Raw genomic sequence first — 14,925 nt, forward strand, 5'->3', positions numbered from 1 at the left:
ACTTACTTTACATACGAATCTGGATCCGTATGTAAAAATTCGTATGTAATGCTAACTTTAGATACAGATTTGGATCTGTATGTAAAAATCGGTATGTAACACTTACTTTACATACAAATCTGGATCTGTATGTAAAAATCCGTACGTAACGCTCACTTTACATACGAATTATCCGTATGTAAAAAACTGTATGTAATGTTCACTTTACATACGGATCTGAATCCGTATGTAATAATCGGTATGTAAATAACAAATTTCTTGTAGTGTTATACCCTATATAATGGCGCTGAAATCATTTTCAATGAATTAAATTGCGACATTTATGACTGACACTATTTACATATAAAAATCGTCATTTTAAACAAAGTGTTAAAGTGGCAGGTGTTGCGGAAGGTAGCTTAAGACTGTCACATTAAACTTTGTGGTGGCCAATCCTATGACGGTTTGGGAAACTATCACACGCGTATATTGTGACGTTTATAAACGCTAGGTTATACGAAAATAATTGTCGCATTATACATCTTTTTTTTAGTGATTGTTTTAAGAAAAAGAAGTATAATAAAAATAAATTTGTAATTAAATTATGTGAAAAATTATTAAAATAACATTAGTAAGAGTTGTTTTATGGGTGTAAAATAAAATTTCGGCAATGTTAGAATAAGCTCGAGAAAACAATTTTTGTTATGAAGTTTAGGAAAGATGAATATTCATTTCAAATAAGACAGAAAAAGGGAGAATCAAAACAAAATATGTTTTTTTTATATAACCATGCCTAAAGCAGTGCAACATAAAAGTATGCAGCAGAGCAAAATGCAAAAATAGAATGAGTCATCAATATAATATATATGTGTACCTACAAAATATGTTTTTTTTCTTTATTTTAATTTAAAATAATAATTTAATTGTTAAAGAGTAACTGTAAAATTTTATTGTTTTTAATATGTAAAGGATAAAATTGAAAAATTAAATGTATGTGCAAAAGAGGAAAATTCTATTGTTATAGACTAATATTAATAATATTATTATTAAGTTAATATGATGGCTAGCATGGGTTTTTTTGAAAAATGGGTTTATTGTATCAAAGAATACCTCGAATCTTCTTCTATCTTTGTTTTAGTTAATGAAAGTCCATCTAAGTAATTCAAACCGTCTTAGAGGTCTAAGATAAGGGGATCCAATTGCACCGTTCTTATTCATAATTGTGGCTCAAGGCCTATCAAGTTTAGTAAATCAAGGGCTACAAAGGAAGTGTTTTCTGAATTAAAATTCGGTGCAAAAAATATAGAGGTGAAATTGCTTCCGTTTGCAAATGACACTTTGATCATGTGTAAATCTAATATCCAAAATATTAGTGGTATTAAAGGGATCCTTAAATGTTTTGAAATTTGCTCAGGGCTTAGAATAAACTTCTTTAAGAGAAAAATTGGAGCTATAGGAGTGGACAAAAATGTGTTAGGATCTTTCTTTGAGGTTCTCCATTGCAACATTATGAATATTCTTTTTTTATATCTTAGTTTACCAATTGGGGGAAATTCTACTAAGGTTTCTTTTTGTGACCTAGTGCTTACAAAGGTTAAGAAGAGGCTATCTATGTGGAAACGTAAACATCTATCATTTGCAGGTCGTGTGTGCTTCATTCATTTTGTGTTGAATGCAACCCCTTGTATTATCTCTCTTTGTTCAAAGCTCCATCATCTATATTGAAAAAAGATTACAAAGTTACAACGTAAGTTCTTGTGGGGCTGGGATACTGAAGGAAGGAAAATTGCTTGGATTAAATGGGATAATTTATGTAAACCTAAAGCGAAAGGTGGGTTGGGCATCAAGCAAATAGACATTTTCAACAAAGCTTTATTTGGAAAATGGAAATGGAGACTTGGCTCTCTTGATAACTGTCTATGGAAAGATATTCTTGCTTCTAAATATGGTTCTTGGAGAAATTTATCTGAATCTAGAGTTTCAAAGCATGCTTCAGGATGGTGGTGCCATTTAAACAAAGTGTGTGAGGATGAGCAGGACATCAATTGGTTTGATTGTAATATGGAATAGGCGGTTGGGTCTGGTGAAAAAGTAAAGTTGTGGGAAGACGTTTGTGTTTATATTGTTTCGGTTTATAATTGTCAATTGAAAGCTAGATTCCCAAGGTTGTTTAATAACTCTCATAGATAATTCCCAAGCTAGATTCCCAAGGTTGTGGTAAATGGAACAGAGACAACTGGGTTGGGAATTAAAGTGGAGAAGAGAGTGGTTTAAATGGGAGAAGGCCCAAGTAGATGAATTTATGACTGTGCTGGAAGGTCAAACCTTGAAAAAAGGTAAGGAGGATAAATGGTTATGGAGAGACCCGCAAACCTGTAAGTACTCTGTCAAATCTGCATATGCATTCGTTTCTAATTCTATTCCAAGTGCATCTAAGGATATGTATAGGGTTATGTGGGGCTTGTTGGTCCCACCATCAGCACAATATTTTGTTTGGAGAGCATTGCAAAATAGGATCACCAAAAAGCAAAATTTGATTAGAAGGTCAGTCCACCTTGCAGATTCATTATGCATTTTATGTGGGACGGAGGAGGAAACGTCCTCACACCTTTTCTTAACTTGTCAGATTGCGAGCGTTGTTTGAAATTATTGTAGTAAATGGATTGAGGTTAGATCTGTAAATCATTTTTCTTTGAAGGAACACTTTGAACAATTTCATTGCCCTTGGCTTAGCAAAGATGGCAATAAGTTCTGGAAATGAGTGTGGGTATCCATCATCTGGTGTATTTGGAAACATAGGAATGAGATTGTGTTTAACCAAGCAAAAGTGGATGCGAGTGAAATCTTTGCCCTGACCCAAATGCGATCATGGACTTGGTTAAAAAACAAGGCTCCAATAGTGCTTTTTTCTTTTTCCGACTAGGTCCAATGTCCAAATACTTGCATTAATATGACAGTAAAACGTTGATTTCGTGAGGATAGAGAGGTTGGTATGTCTTGGCTGGTTTTTCTTCCTTTTTTAGGATGCTTTGAGAGTATGTAATGTACCCTTAAAGCGCAGCGTATAAGGGTTGAAGCCCCTTTGTGCTCCTTTTCTACTAATTTATTTTTTTGCCAAATAAAAAAAAAAGTTTACAAAGGATGTTAAGCATATTAATTAATTCAATTCATCTACCTATATATTACGCATATCTATATGAGTGGTTAAGAGTAAAATATTAAATAAATTTATTTTCTCTTTTCTCTCAATGCCTTCCACTCATTCTCTTTCTTATTAATAGATTACTCTATAAATAGGTTGATATTTATTATGTATAGTATTCTTTGCACACACATTCCAACTAAGAGTACCTCCTGATAGAAGGCATGAAGATCTCATCTACGCTTTGAAAAGAAAGATTATATAAGATAATCTCTACTCGTGTAAAAGAAAAGTACAATAATATTTTTTACGGCATGATTAAATTATTAAATAAAAAATTGATTAAATTAGTAAATAAAAAATTGATTAAATTTTTGAAAGTTATATAACTTTTCACGTTTTTCATGAGTTTAGACATGCTAAACTAGCAAGGTAGAATTCAAAATCAATATAAATAAAAGAAAAAGAAAATATTTGTTTAATGATTTTAACAAAATGATATTGAAATAATTTTATAAACTGATTATAGATAAACTGAATGTTTTTCTAAACTGTATTTATACCTACATTAACCTGTTTTAGATATACATGTGTAATGTGAAAGATGATGATGTTATAAGCTTTTAAAACTTTAAGCGTTATTTGCATAAAATAAAAAGGTTCGGCGATGGTGTGAACGCGCTTCCACGACCACTACAGAAGTAAGTTTTGTGTCTGTACACATCATCTCTTTGACTGTTGCATTATTGCTTTCTCTTCTTCTAACAGTTGATCATGAAGGAAATTTGTGTCTCATCTCGATTCTGCCCTCTCTGCTGTTGGCTTCACCACTTTCCTTCACCACCCCAATGCACTCAACCCAATTCACATCCAACAATCTATTCTCAATCTCTCTCGTGTAGCAATTGTTGTTTTCACCACAACCTATTCTCAATCTGCTTGGTGTCTTCATCAACTTCAACAAATCATTGAATGGCACCAAACTTATTGCCGACATGTTCTGCCCGTTTATTACGAAATCCAGCCATCTGATGTACGTCTTCAGATGGGTGATTTTGGAAAAGCCCTCAAAGCAACTGCACAACAAACATTCTCACCACAACAACTGGAGCATGGCATGTCCAGGTGGAGCCACGCACTCACCAAAACTGCAAATTTCTTTGGATGGGATGAGAACAATCACAGGTAAATGACTCACTTAATCAATCATATTTTAAGCTTGTAATACAATTTTGTTAGTACATGACTTCTTCTATAATTGCTATTGAACTTGAAGGAGTGATGCAGAACTAGTGGACAAAATTGTTAAGATCGTTCTTAATTTATCAATCTTGTCTGCTACTAAATTTCCAGTTGGATTACAATCCCGTGTGGAGGATGTGATTCAAACCATAAAAAGTAAATCCACCCAAGTTTTTACGATAGCGATATGTGGAATAGGAGGATCGGGTAAAAGCACCCTTGCCAAAGCCATCTATAATCAAATTCATGGTACATTCACGGAGAAAAGTTTCATTGAAGATATTGGACAATTTAGTGGAATAAGAGGGGATCTTCGTTTACAAGAACAACTTCTTTCAGATGTCCTAAAAACGAAGGTGAAGATAAGCAGTGTTGAGATGGGAAAAAAAATGATTCGGGAAAGACTTTCTGGGAAAAGAGTGTTCATTGTACTTGACGATGTGAATGAGTATGGTCCATTAGACCTATGGGGAAGTAGTTCATGGTTAGGTGAAGGAACTGTAATAATCATTACAGCGAGAGATGAAGACCTACCGAATATGCTTCGAGTTGATTATGTTTATCCGATGATTATGATGAACGCAAACGAGTCCGTTGAGCTTCTTAGTTGGCACGCATTTAGAGAACCAAAACCAAAAAAAGAATACTATTTACTTGCAAAAAGAGTAGTTGCTTATTGTGGATCACTACCTCTAGCTCTTGAAGTCATTGGAACTTATTTATATAAAAGGACGAAAGAAGAATGGAATACAGTATTGATAAGATTAAACAATATTCCCCATAATGAAGTTCCACAGATATTGAAAATAAGCTTCGACGGTTTACGTAATCAAATAGAGAAAGATTTATTCCTTGATGTATGTTGTTTCTTTGTTGGTAAAAGCAGAGCCTATGTTACCAAGATCCTAAATGGCTGTGGAGTAGACCATGATAGTGGAATAAGAGTTCTCATAAAGCGTAACCTCATCAAAGTTAAAGAAAACAACAAATTTGGAATGCATCATTTGCTAAGAGAAATGGGAAGAGAAATGATTCGTGAAATTTCAGGAAAGGAATCTGGAAAGAACAGTCGACTGTGGCTTGAGGAGGATCTAAAACATGCATTGTCAGAGAACACTGTAAGAACATTCTTAATCTATGGTTTTGAAACTTCTTTTGAAAGTGGTTGATTTCTCATGTGCAATACAAATATTTTTCTTAGCTCTTTTCATCACCGGGCACAAAAGTCATTCAGAGATTGTCTAGCGGAAGAGATTTCTTCGAACGTTATCCTGTAGAGGTAAGAGACCCATCAAAACTGCTTAAACTCGCTGGAGATTCTGAGTACCCTTCTAAGAAACTGAGAGGGATCAGTCTGCAAAGGTTTTCTTCAGAATACTTACCTAACGACTTTAATCTGCATGATGCAATAGCGATTGATTTAAAACACAGTCTTCTTCGATTCGTCTGGAAAGAAACCCAGGTTTTTATTATGTGCCATTTTCTTTTAAAGCTCAGCTTAAAATAGAAATATTATTTCTTTCCACTTATAACTATTTTATTTTTTTCATTTTCTATTTTAATATTCTTGAAGGTTTTGGCTTGTCTAAAAGTCTTGAATCTTAGTCACTCGAAGTACTTGACAAAAACCCCTGACTTTTCGAGACTACCAAGTCTTGAACACCTCATTCTCAAAGATTGTCCTAGATTGCGCGAAGTACACCAATCTATTGGTTGTCTCTGCAATCTTATACTACTAAATTTGAAGGACTGTACAAGTCTAAGCACTCTCCCCAGTGAGATATGTAAGTTGAAATCCTTGAAAAATCTCATTATATCTGGTTGTTTGAAAATTGACCTATTGGAAAAAGATATAGTGCAAATGGAATCCTTGAGAACTCAAATTTCTGAAAATACAGATGTGAAACAAGTGCCTTTTTCAATTGTATGCTCAAAAAGCTTTGCATATTTATTCCTACCTAGATTTGAAGGATTATCACATAATCTTTTTCCTTCTGTGATTCGGTCTCTGATGTCGCCAACAATGAATCCCTTATCTTATATTCATTCCTTCATGGATATGGAGGATAATAGTTGGGATGATATTTCACCATTGCTTGGCAGCCTTACAAATCTTCGAAGTGTTTTGGTGCAATGTGACGCCAAGTTTGAACTATATGAGCAAGTAAAAACTATATTGGTCGAATATGATGCAAATATTACAGAATCAGGAATTTCAAAGCATAAGTTCAGGTCTTCTCTGACTGGCGTTGGAAGATACAAAGAATTCTTCAATACTATCAGCGATAGCATACCTAAGGTTCTTCTCTAGCCTTCCTTTGCTTATAACCTTCACCATCATTTTAGCTATTATTTTTTAGAACAGAAAATAATCCTAATGAAGTATTTAGTAGAAACTACGCTACTGAACTTTTAGCACCCTTCGCTTCTATAGCCCCGCGACTTCATCTAAAAGTATCTGAGTTGAATAATCAAAGAACCAAGTGATTATGCTTATACTAAGTACTTTGAAATTGATTTCCACTTTATTGCTTTACTAGCTTCATGGTTTTTTTATTCCTAATGATCGTATAAATATAAACTAAGAGAGACAAAAACAGAAATGCAAAATGATGGTGATATATACACAACAAAACTATTAACCAGATTTGTTTTAATCATGTATAACATTTTTGTTTCACTAAACATGCCCTTGTTTGTCACGTGATACAGGTATTTGCAAGCAGTGAGTCATGTGATGTTTCTCTGCCAGGTGACAACGATCCTTATTGGTTGGCCCATATGGGTGATGGACATTCTGTTTCTTTCACTGTGCCTCAAGATCGTGAGGTGAAGGGAATGGCTTTGTGTGTCGTTTATTCATCAACCTCCGAAATCATTGAACCTAAACATACTACTGTCTTAATTGTTAATTACACGAAGTGCACATGCCAGATACACAACCATGGCACAGTAATTTCCTTTAATGATGAAGATTGGCATGACATAATGTCAAATTTAGGATCAGGAGACAAGGTGGAGATTTTTGTGACTTTTGGTCAGGATTTGGTGATTAAGAGCACAGCTGTCTACCTGATATATGGTGAGCCAAGGAAAAATTCCCTCATTAGATTCATAAAGAAAATTGTAATGTGACTTTTCTGGTAAGTCATTTATCTTCTTTTTGAACAGCAGGATCATTTTTTTCCCATCTTTTCTTTTGTTTATAGTGTAGCTTATAGTTAAGAAATTCATGTTTATTTCATCCTGTTTTCACTCCTTAGTGGTGCTTCCTTGGCTTTGCGTGAGCGGTTTATTGTATTTGTTTTCTGGATTTTACTTTTGTCAATTATTTTCCCTTTTAGCATATAATATTTCAATAGGAATCCTCTTAAAATAAGACATTGCATTATGATATAAAGACAGCTGCAGTTTGATAGTTTGCTATGTGTTTTGTTTTGTTATCTGGTAGGTAGTCTCTGTTTTCGTTTGAATATAATAAACATTGAAAGATGAGTACATTTTTTTATAGTGGTGCAAGCACGTTTAAAAAATTCGACCAACGCCCGCCTACTTTGAACCACTGGAAAAATAAATATTATGCTAATACCAATGAAATTTTGTCCAATATATTCCTTTTTCTTTATATATTATGCGTCCACTTTTTTAAGTTTTAAAATATAACACAGGCATCTTTGTTTACATTACCCATTCATCTCGTTAAGATAAATCATTGTAACAAAATAAAAAAAAGTATACATATAATTTGAGAAAAAATACGACAGGTCATTTTTTATAAATAAGAAGAAACAGGGTAAAATAAACATGAATTTGTTAACTGTAAACTATACTCAAAGAAAAACAAGGATAGGATCATAGGATTAATTCCATAATAAGGCAGTTGTTTGACCGTTGTATTTTCAGCAATTACAGTTATCAAGGATTTCATTCGCACTATATCATTCGACAGAGTTTTTAAGGATTTTAACTTATATTTCTTTCTGGGAAGATTGCTTTAAAACGAGATGGTTATAAGTGGAAACAAATAATGATTTTAAAAGAGAATGGCACGTAATAAAAACCTGGGATTCTTTCCAAACGAAACGAAGAAGACTGTGTTTTAAGTCAATCACTATTGCATCATGCAGATAAATATCGTTAGATAGGTATTCTTATAAAGGTACTCCGAATGTCCAGCGAATTTCAGCAGTCTTGTTGGGTCTCTTACCTCTAAAGGATAACGTTCCAAGAAATCACTTCCGGTAGGCAATCTCTGAATCACTTTTGTCCTCCTAGATGAAAAGAGCAAAGAGAAAGAAGTATATTGCACATGAGAAAGCAACCACTTCCAAAAGAAGTTTCAAAACCATAGATAAAGGATGTTCTTACCGTATTCTCTCACAGTGCATAGTCTGCATCCTTATTAAACAACAGTTGACTGTTCTTCCCTGAAATTTGACGAATAATTTATCTTCCCATTTGTCTTCCTAATTTGTTGTTCTTATTATGAGACTACGATATATGAGAACTCTTATTCCACTATCAGCGTCTATTCCACAGCCATTTAGGATCTTAGTAACATAGACTCTGTCCTTACCAACAAAGGAAAGAACATACATCAAGGAATAAATCTTTTTCCATTTCTTTGTGTAACCCGTCGAAGCTTGTTTTCAATATTGTGTAAAATAAATATGAATTTAACTATGAGCTATACTCAAAGGAAAACAAGGAAAGGATCAGAAAGATAAATTGCACTAGAGGACACAAGGATTAATTCCATAACTCAAGGGATCCTGCTTTTCTCAAAGAAGATGAATTGTAATAAGGACACAGGGATTGATTCCATAACTCAACGGATCCTGTTATGTTCTCAATGAAGAACATTAACTTAGCAGAAGTCACACATTACCATTTTCTTAAAGAATTTAATTAAGGTATTTTCCTTTGGCTCAGGCCAAGAATCCATTTCCAAGTCATTTGATTCACCATATATCAGATAGGCAACTGTGTTATTGACCACCAATCCATGACCAAAAGTCACAAAAATCTCCACGTTGTCTCCTGATCTTAAACATGAAATTACGCCATGCCAATCTTTATCATTAAAGGAAATTACTGCGTCATGCTTGTGCATATGTAACGTGCACTTTGTGTAATTAACAATTAAGACAGTAGTAAGTTTGGGTTCAATGATTTTGGAGGTTGATAAATAAACAGCACACAAAGCCATTCCCTTTATCTCACGATCTCCAGGTACAGTGAAAGAAACAGAATGTCCCTCACCCTTATGGGCCAACCAATAAGGATCATTGTCACCCGGGAGAGAAACATCACAAGACTCACTGCTTACCAATACCTGTACAATGAGATGAAAAGCTTAGTCAATTATGTAATTTTTCAATTCAAACTGTCTTCTGCAATTATTATTTTATAATTCAAATTACAAAATGAGAATTATAATCAAATAATGTAACTCATAATTAAGAAATAGCACTGATGATTAATTTAAACAAATCTGGCTAATAGTCTTGTGTATATATATAACACCATCATGTCCTTAGGACTTAGAATGCATTTCTGTTTTCGTCTCTTACAGTTTATAATTCTACGATCATTGGGAATAAAACAATTATGAAGCAAGTAAAGCAAGAAAGTGGAAATCAATTTCCTATTAAATAGTATAAAAAAGTATAATCACTTGGTTAGTTGATTATTAAAATTAGATACTTTTAGATGAAGCTGTGTGGCAATAGAAGTGAAGGGTTCTAAAAGTTTCATATTGTAGTTTCTGTCAGATACTTGATCAGGATTATTTAATCTTTTCTTAATAATAGCTAAAATGATAGTGCAGGTTATAAACAAAGGGAAAGCTAGAGAAGAACCTTAGATATGCTATCGTTCACAGTATTGAAGAGTTCATTGTATCTTCCAAAACCAAGGAAAGAAGACCTCAACTGATGCTTTGAAATTCCTGATTCTGAAATATTTGCACCATATTCGACCAGAATAGTTTTTACTTGCTTAGATTGCTGAAACTCGGTATCACATTGCACCAAAACACTTCGAAGATTTGAAAGAATTTTAAACAACGGTGCAATATCATCCCAACTACTATCCTCCTCATCCATGCAAACCAAATGAATATAAGATAGGGGATCCATTGTTGGTGACATCCAAGACCTAATGATAGAAGGAAAAAGATTATGTGACAATCCCTCAAATCCACTTAGGGATATATATCCAATGCTTTTTGAGTATACAATTGAAAAAGGCACTTGTTTGACAGCTGTATTTTCAGCAATTAGTGTTATCAAGGATTCCATCTGCACTATATCTTTTTCCAATAGGTCAATCTTCGAACAACCAGATAGAATGAGAGTTTTCAAAGATTTCAACTTATATATCTTTCTGTGCAGATTGCTTAGACTTGTACAATCCTTCAAATTTAGCAGTATAAGATTGCAGAGACATCCAATAGAAGGGTGTACTTCGCGCAATCTTGGGCAATCTTTGAGAATGATCTGTTCAAGACTTGGTAGTTTCGAAATGTCAGGGGTTTTTGTCAAGTACTTGGAGTGACTAAGATTAAGGACTTTTAGCCACGCCAAAACCTTCAAGAAGATAGTTTTTTGATAAAATATTAGAAAATAAAATAGTTATAAATGAAAACTAATAATGCTTATTTTAAGCTGAGTTTGAAAAGAAAATGGTACGTCATAAAAACCTGGGGTTCATTCCAGACGAATCGAAGAAGACTGTATTTTAAATCAATTGCTATTGCATAATGCAGAAAAAAGTCATTAGGAAGGTATTCTGAAGAAAACCCTTGCAAACTGATCCATCTCAGTTTCGTATAATGGTACTCAGAGTTTCCTGCGAATCTCAGAAGTCTTAATGTGTCTTCTACCACTAAAGGATAACGGTCGAAGAAATCTTTTGTTGTTAAAAGCATTTTCAAAGGCAATCTCTGAATGACTTTTGTCTCCTGCGACGAAAAGAGCTAACAAGAACAAACATAATGTGCATGAGCAAGCAACCCCTTTGAAAAGAAGTTTCAAAACCATTCATTAAGAATTTTCTTACAGTATTATCAGATAGTGCATGTTCTATGTCCTCATCAAGTCACAGTCGACTTCTCTTCCCAGGTTCCTCAGGTCCCTTTCCTGAAATTTGACGAATAATTTCTCTTCCCATTTCTCGTAGCAAATGATGCATTCCAAATTTGTTGTTTTCTTTAACTTTTATGAGCTTACGCTTTATGAGAACTCTTATTCCACTATCATGGTCTACTCCACAGCCATTTAGGATCTTCGTAACATAGGCTCTGCTTTTACCAACAAAGAAACAACATACATCAAGGAATAAATCTTTTTCCATTTGACTATGTAAACCGTCAAAGCTTATTTTCAATATATGTGACATTTCATGCTGGGGAATATTGTCTAATCTTAACAATACTCTATCCCATTCTTCTTTCTTCCTTTCATATAAATAACTTCCAATGACTTCAAGAGCAAGAGGTAGTCCTCCACAATAAGCAACTACTCTTTTTGCAAGAAAATGGTATTCTTCTTTTGGTTTTGGTTCTCTAAATGCATGCCAACTAAGAAGCTCAAGGGACTCGTTTGGGCTCATTGGATTTATCCGAAAAATATAATCAACTTGATGTCTCCTCAGTATGTGTTCATCTCTCGTTGTAATGATTATTATAGTTCCTCCTCTGAACCAATGGTGGTATTCCCATAGGTCGAGTAATGCACAAAACTCAGGCACATCGTCAAGTACAATGAACACCCTTTTCCCAGAAAGTCTTTCCCGAATCATTCTTTTTCCCATCTCAACGCTGCTTATCTTCACCTTTGTTTTTAGGACATCTGAAAGAAGTTGTTCTTGTAAACGAAGATCCCCTCTTATTCCACTAAATTGTCCAATATCTTCAATAAAACTTTTCTCCGTGAATGTACCATGAATTTGATTATAGATGGCTTTTGCAAGGGTGGTTTTACCACATCCTCCCTGTCCACATATCGCTATCCTAAAATCTTCCGTGGATTTACTTTTGATAGTTCCAATCAGATCCTCCACTTGGTATTGTAATCCAACTGGAAATTTAGTAGCAGACAACACTGGTAAATTAAGAAGGCTTTTAACAATTTTGTCGACTAGTTCAGCATCACTCCTTCAAGTTCAATAGCAAGTATCGAAGAAGTCATGTATTACCAAAATTAAATCTCAAGCATAAAATTTGGTCATTGATTGAGTGATTTACCTGTGGTTGCTTTCATCCCATCCAAATAAATTTGCAGCTTTGGTGAGTGCCTGGCTCCATCTGGACGTGCCATGCTCCAGTTGTTGTCCTGAAAATGTTTGGTGTGCCGTTTCTTTGAAAGCTTTACCAAAATCACCCATCTGAAGACGTACATCAGATGGCTCAATTTCGTAATAAACGGGCAGAACATGTCGGCAATAAGTTTCGTGCCATTCAATGATTTGTTGAAGTTGATGAAGACACCAAGCAGATTGAGAATAGGTTTTGGTGAAAACAACAATTGCTACACGAGAGAGATTGAGAATAGGTTGTTGGATGTGCATTGGGTTGAGTGCATTGGGGTGGTGAAGGAAAGTGGTGAAGCCAACATCAGAGAGGACAGAATCGAGATGAGAAACAAATTTCTTTTGGATGTCTTCTCCAGTAAAGTTGATGAGCACATCGTACATCAGTGGGAGTTTGGATGTCGAAGACAGCAATTCCATGGAAGGAAATGATGACGTCATGAACTATTACAAGAAGAGAAAGCAATAATTCAACAAAGTACGCCGAAGATTCTTTTATACTTGTGGAATCGAGTTAAGACCATAAGAGAACCTTCTTTACTTTAGCATTTAAGATATGGCTAATTCTTTATACAAGTGAAGTAAATTGAAAAGGTAAATCTTGAATAGATTTTTGTATTCTAAAATTGGAAAACAAAATCCATAAAGTTATTATGGAATTAAAAAAGTGTTTAAATACATATATATTTAATGTAACAAAATAAATATATATATATATAAATACATATTTTTTGGTTATACATTTGTACGACTACAAATTAAATATTAAATATAACTACAAAAACTATAGCTATATATTTGGATATATTCTATTTAATATTTTTCTATATTTTATTTCCTTAATTCATTTGGTTAATCAGATCTTGATTGTAATGGTCTTATAAGTAAATAACGTGTCATGTTAAATAAATTAATAACATTGTTTTAATAAAAGAGAATAAATATAAGAATAATATTTTTTATGTTATATTATGTTACTTGAATTATTATTAATCGAGTCAACTATCGAATAAATGTGAATCTCATTCTTAGAGTAACATTTGTTATTTGAATAGTGTTCGAATCTTTTTTTTATAAGTCTTATTTTTTTTATATGATTTTGTTTTTCTTCATTCAATGGTCATTCTTTATTTTTTATTTGCACCATTACGAAATTTGATAAATTTTTGGATTGGTGCTTTCAGTAAAATTTTGGATTGACGCGTTCGATAAACTTCCAGATTGGTACTATCTATCGGTAGTACATGAATGATAGTGTTAATCCAAAATAAAAAAACAGAACATCCATAATTAAAAAAACCATTATGGATCCGCTAATCCGTAATTCAAAATATGCATTTCGGATTCAGAAATCCATAATTGAAAAAAATCATTCCATATACATCATTCCATAATAGAAATCAAGCTTCTAGATTCAACAATCTGAAAATAAAAAATTTATGCAAACTTTGCTTCCAGAACACCTCCTCGTCTAGAAAGCAGCATGATGAATCCATAGCACACTCCTAGATTCCAATTTCAAATAAAAAGTGTAGGTCAATTTCGAGATTTATAAAATTATAGGGGTGCAGGAAGAAAAATGTAGGAGTGCAATAAGAAACTACCATAATTGATGTAAACTGGAATGAAAAAATATAACCATGTTTCAGGAAATATCTCAGAGAATACCATGTTAGAATAAACTCGAGAAAACAGAAATTTTTTATGAAGTTTAGGAAAAATGAATATTCATGTTCAAATAAGACAAAGAAAAGGAGAATCAAAACAAAATATGTCTTATTGATATAACCATGCTTAAAGCAGTGCAACATAAAAGTATGAAGCAGAGCAAAAGTGCAAAAACAGAATGAGTCATCAATATAATATGTGTACCCACGAAATATCAACATTATTGATATAAAACAAAAGTATCAACATTACAATTTTCATAAATTATTATCATAATTACTTTTAATATTATGATTATTATTATTATCATCTTTATTATTATTACATCAATTTATTAAATTAATTTTTTATTATGTTATATATTCATATAAAATAAAATTATTAGTATTATAATTATAAATAAATATTTTTAAGATTAAGAAAATTATATTATTATTATTATTATTAAAAATAATATTTGAATACAGAGAACTGATAAACATGATCAATGGTTCAAGAAACAAGCACAAGAACCACCATAAGAACAACAAAGCAAGTGGATAAGAAAACCCATTTGTGAGGAGTTCCTTCATAAACTTAAC

General features: G+C 33.1%; 3 protein-coding genes across 6 annotated transcripts; 2 read left to right on the top strand and 1 right to left on the bottom strand.

The window, feature by feature from the left end:
• Positions 1-2,200: 2,200 nt before the first annotated feature.
• Positions 2,201-2,834, top strand: LOC137819192 (uncharacterized). Its single transcript, XM_068622966.1, has 2 exons — positions 2,201-2,523; positions 2,678-2,834. The coding sequence occupies exons 1-2, from the start codon at positions 2,201-2,203 to the stop codon at positions 2,832-2,834; spliced, it is 480 nt and encodes a 159-aa protein (XP_068479067.1).
• Positions 2,835-3,705: 871 nt separating this feature from the next.
• On the top strand, positions 3,706-7,610 carry LOC137819586 (disease resistance protein RUN1-like). Of its 3 annotated transcripts, none has more exons than XM_068623481.1 (6): positions 3,706-3,822; positions 3,902-4,306; positions 4,398-5,481; positions 5,565-5,825; positions 5,937-6,662; positions 7,076-7,610. In XM_068623481.1, the coding sequence occupies exons 2-6, from the start codon at positions 4,167-4,169 to the stop codon at positions 7,496-7,498; spliced, it is 2,634 nt and encodes an 877-aa protein (XP_068479582.1). In that variant the 5' UTR covers positions 3,706-3,822; positions 3,902-4,166; the 3' UTR covers positions 7,499-7,610. The 3 variants fall into 3 exon arrangements, with proteins under 3 accessions (XP_068479582.1, XP_068479584.1, XP_068479583.1); XM_068623483.1 differs by having other exon boundaries at positions 5,937-6,147; positions 7,076-7,311; XM_068623482.1 differs by lacking the exon at positions 3,706-3,822 and having other exon boundaries at positions 3,977-4,306; positions 4,475-5,481.
• An 804-nt stretch (positions 7,611-8,414) lies between these two features.
• Positions 8,415-13,158, bottom strand: LOC137819587 (disease resistance protein RUN1-like). 2 transcript variants are annotated; one of them, XR_011082339.1, is made up of 6 exons: positions 12,612-13,143; positions 11,426-12,444; positions 11,067-11,342; positions 10,225-10,953; positions 8,732-9,698; positions 8,415-8,634 (listed from the first exon to the last, which is right to left on the bottom strand). XR_011082339.1 is itself a non-coding variant. In XM_068623484.1 (3 exons), exons 1-2 carry the CDS (start codon positions 13,115-13,117, stop codon positions 11,465-11,467), a joined length of 1,563 nt encoding a protein of 520 aa, XP_068479585.1. In that variant the 5' UTR covers positions 13,118-13,158; the 3' UTR covers positions 10,842-11,342; positions 11,426-11,464. The 2 variants fall into 2 exon arrangements, 1 of the variants encoding a protein (XP_068479585.1); XM_068623484.1 differs by lacking the exons at positions 8,415-8,634; positions 8,732-9,698 and having other exon boundaries at positions 10,842-11,342; positions 11,426-12,521; positions 12,612-13,158.
• Between the last annotated feature and the right edge of the window lie 1,767 nt (positions 13,159-14,925).

This window comes from Phaseolus vulgaris, chromosome 10 (assembly GCF_000499845.2).
Source record: "Phaseolus vulgaris cultivar G19833 chromosome 10, P. vulgaris v2.0, whole genome shotgun sequence".
Taxonomy (NCBI): domain Eukaryota; kingdom Viridiplantae; phylum Streptophyta; class Magnoliopsida; order Fabales; family Fabaceae; genus Phaseolus; species Phaseolus vulgaris.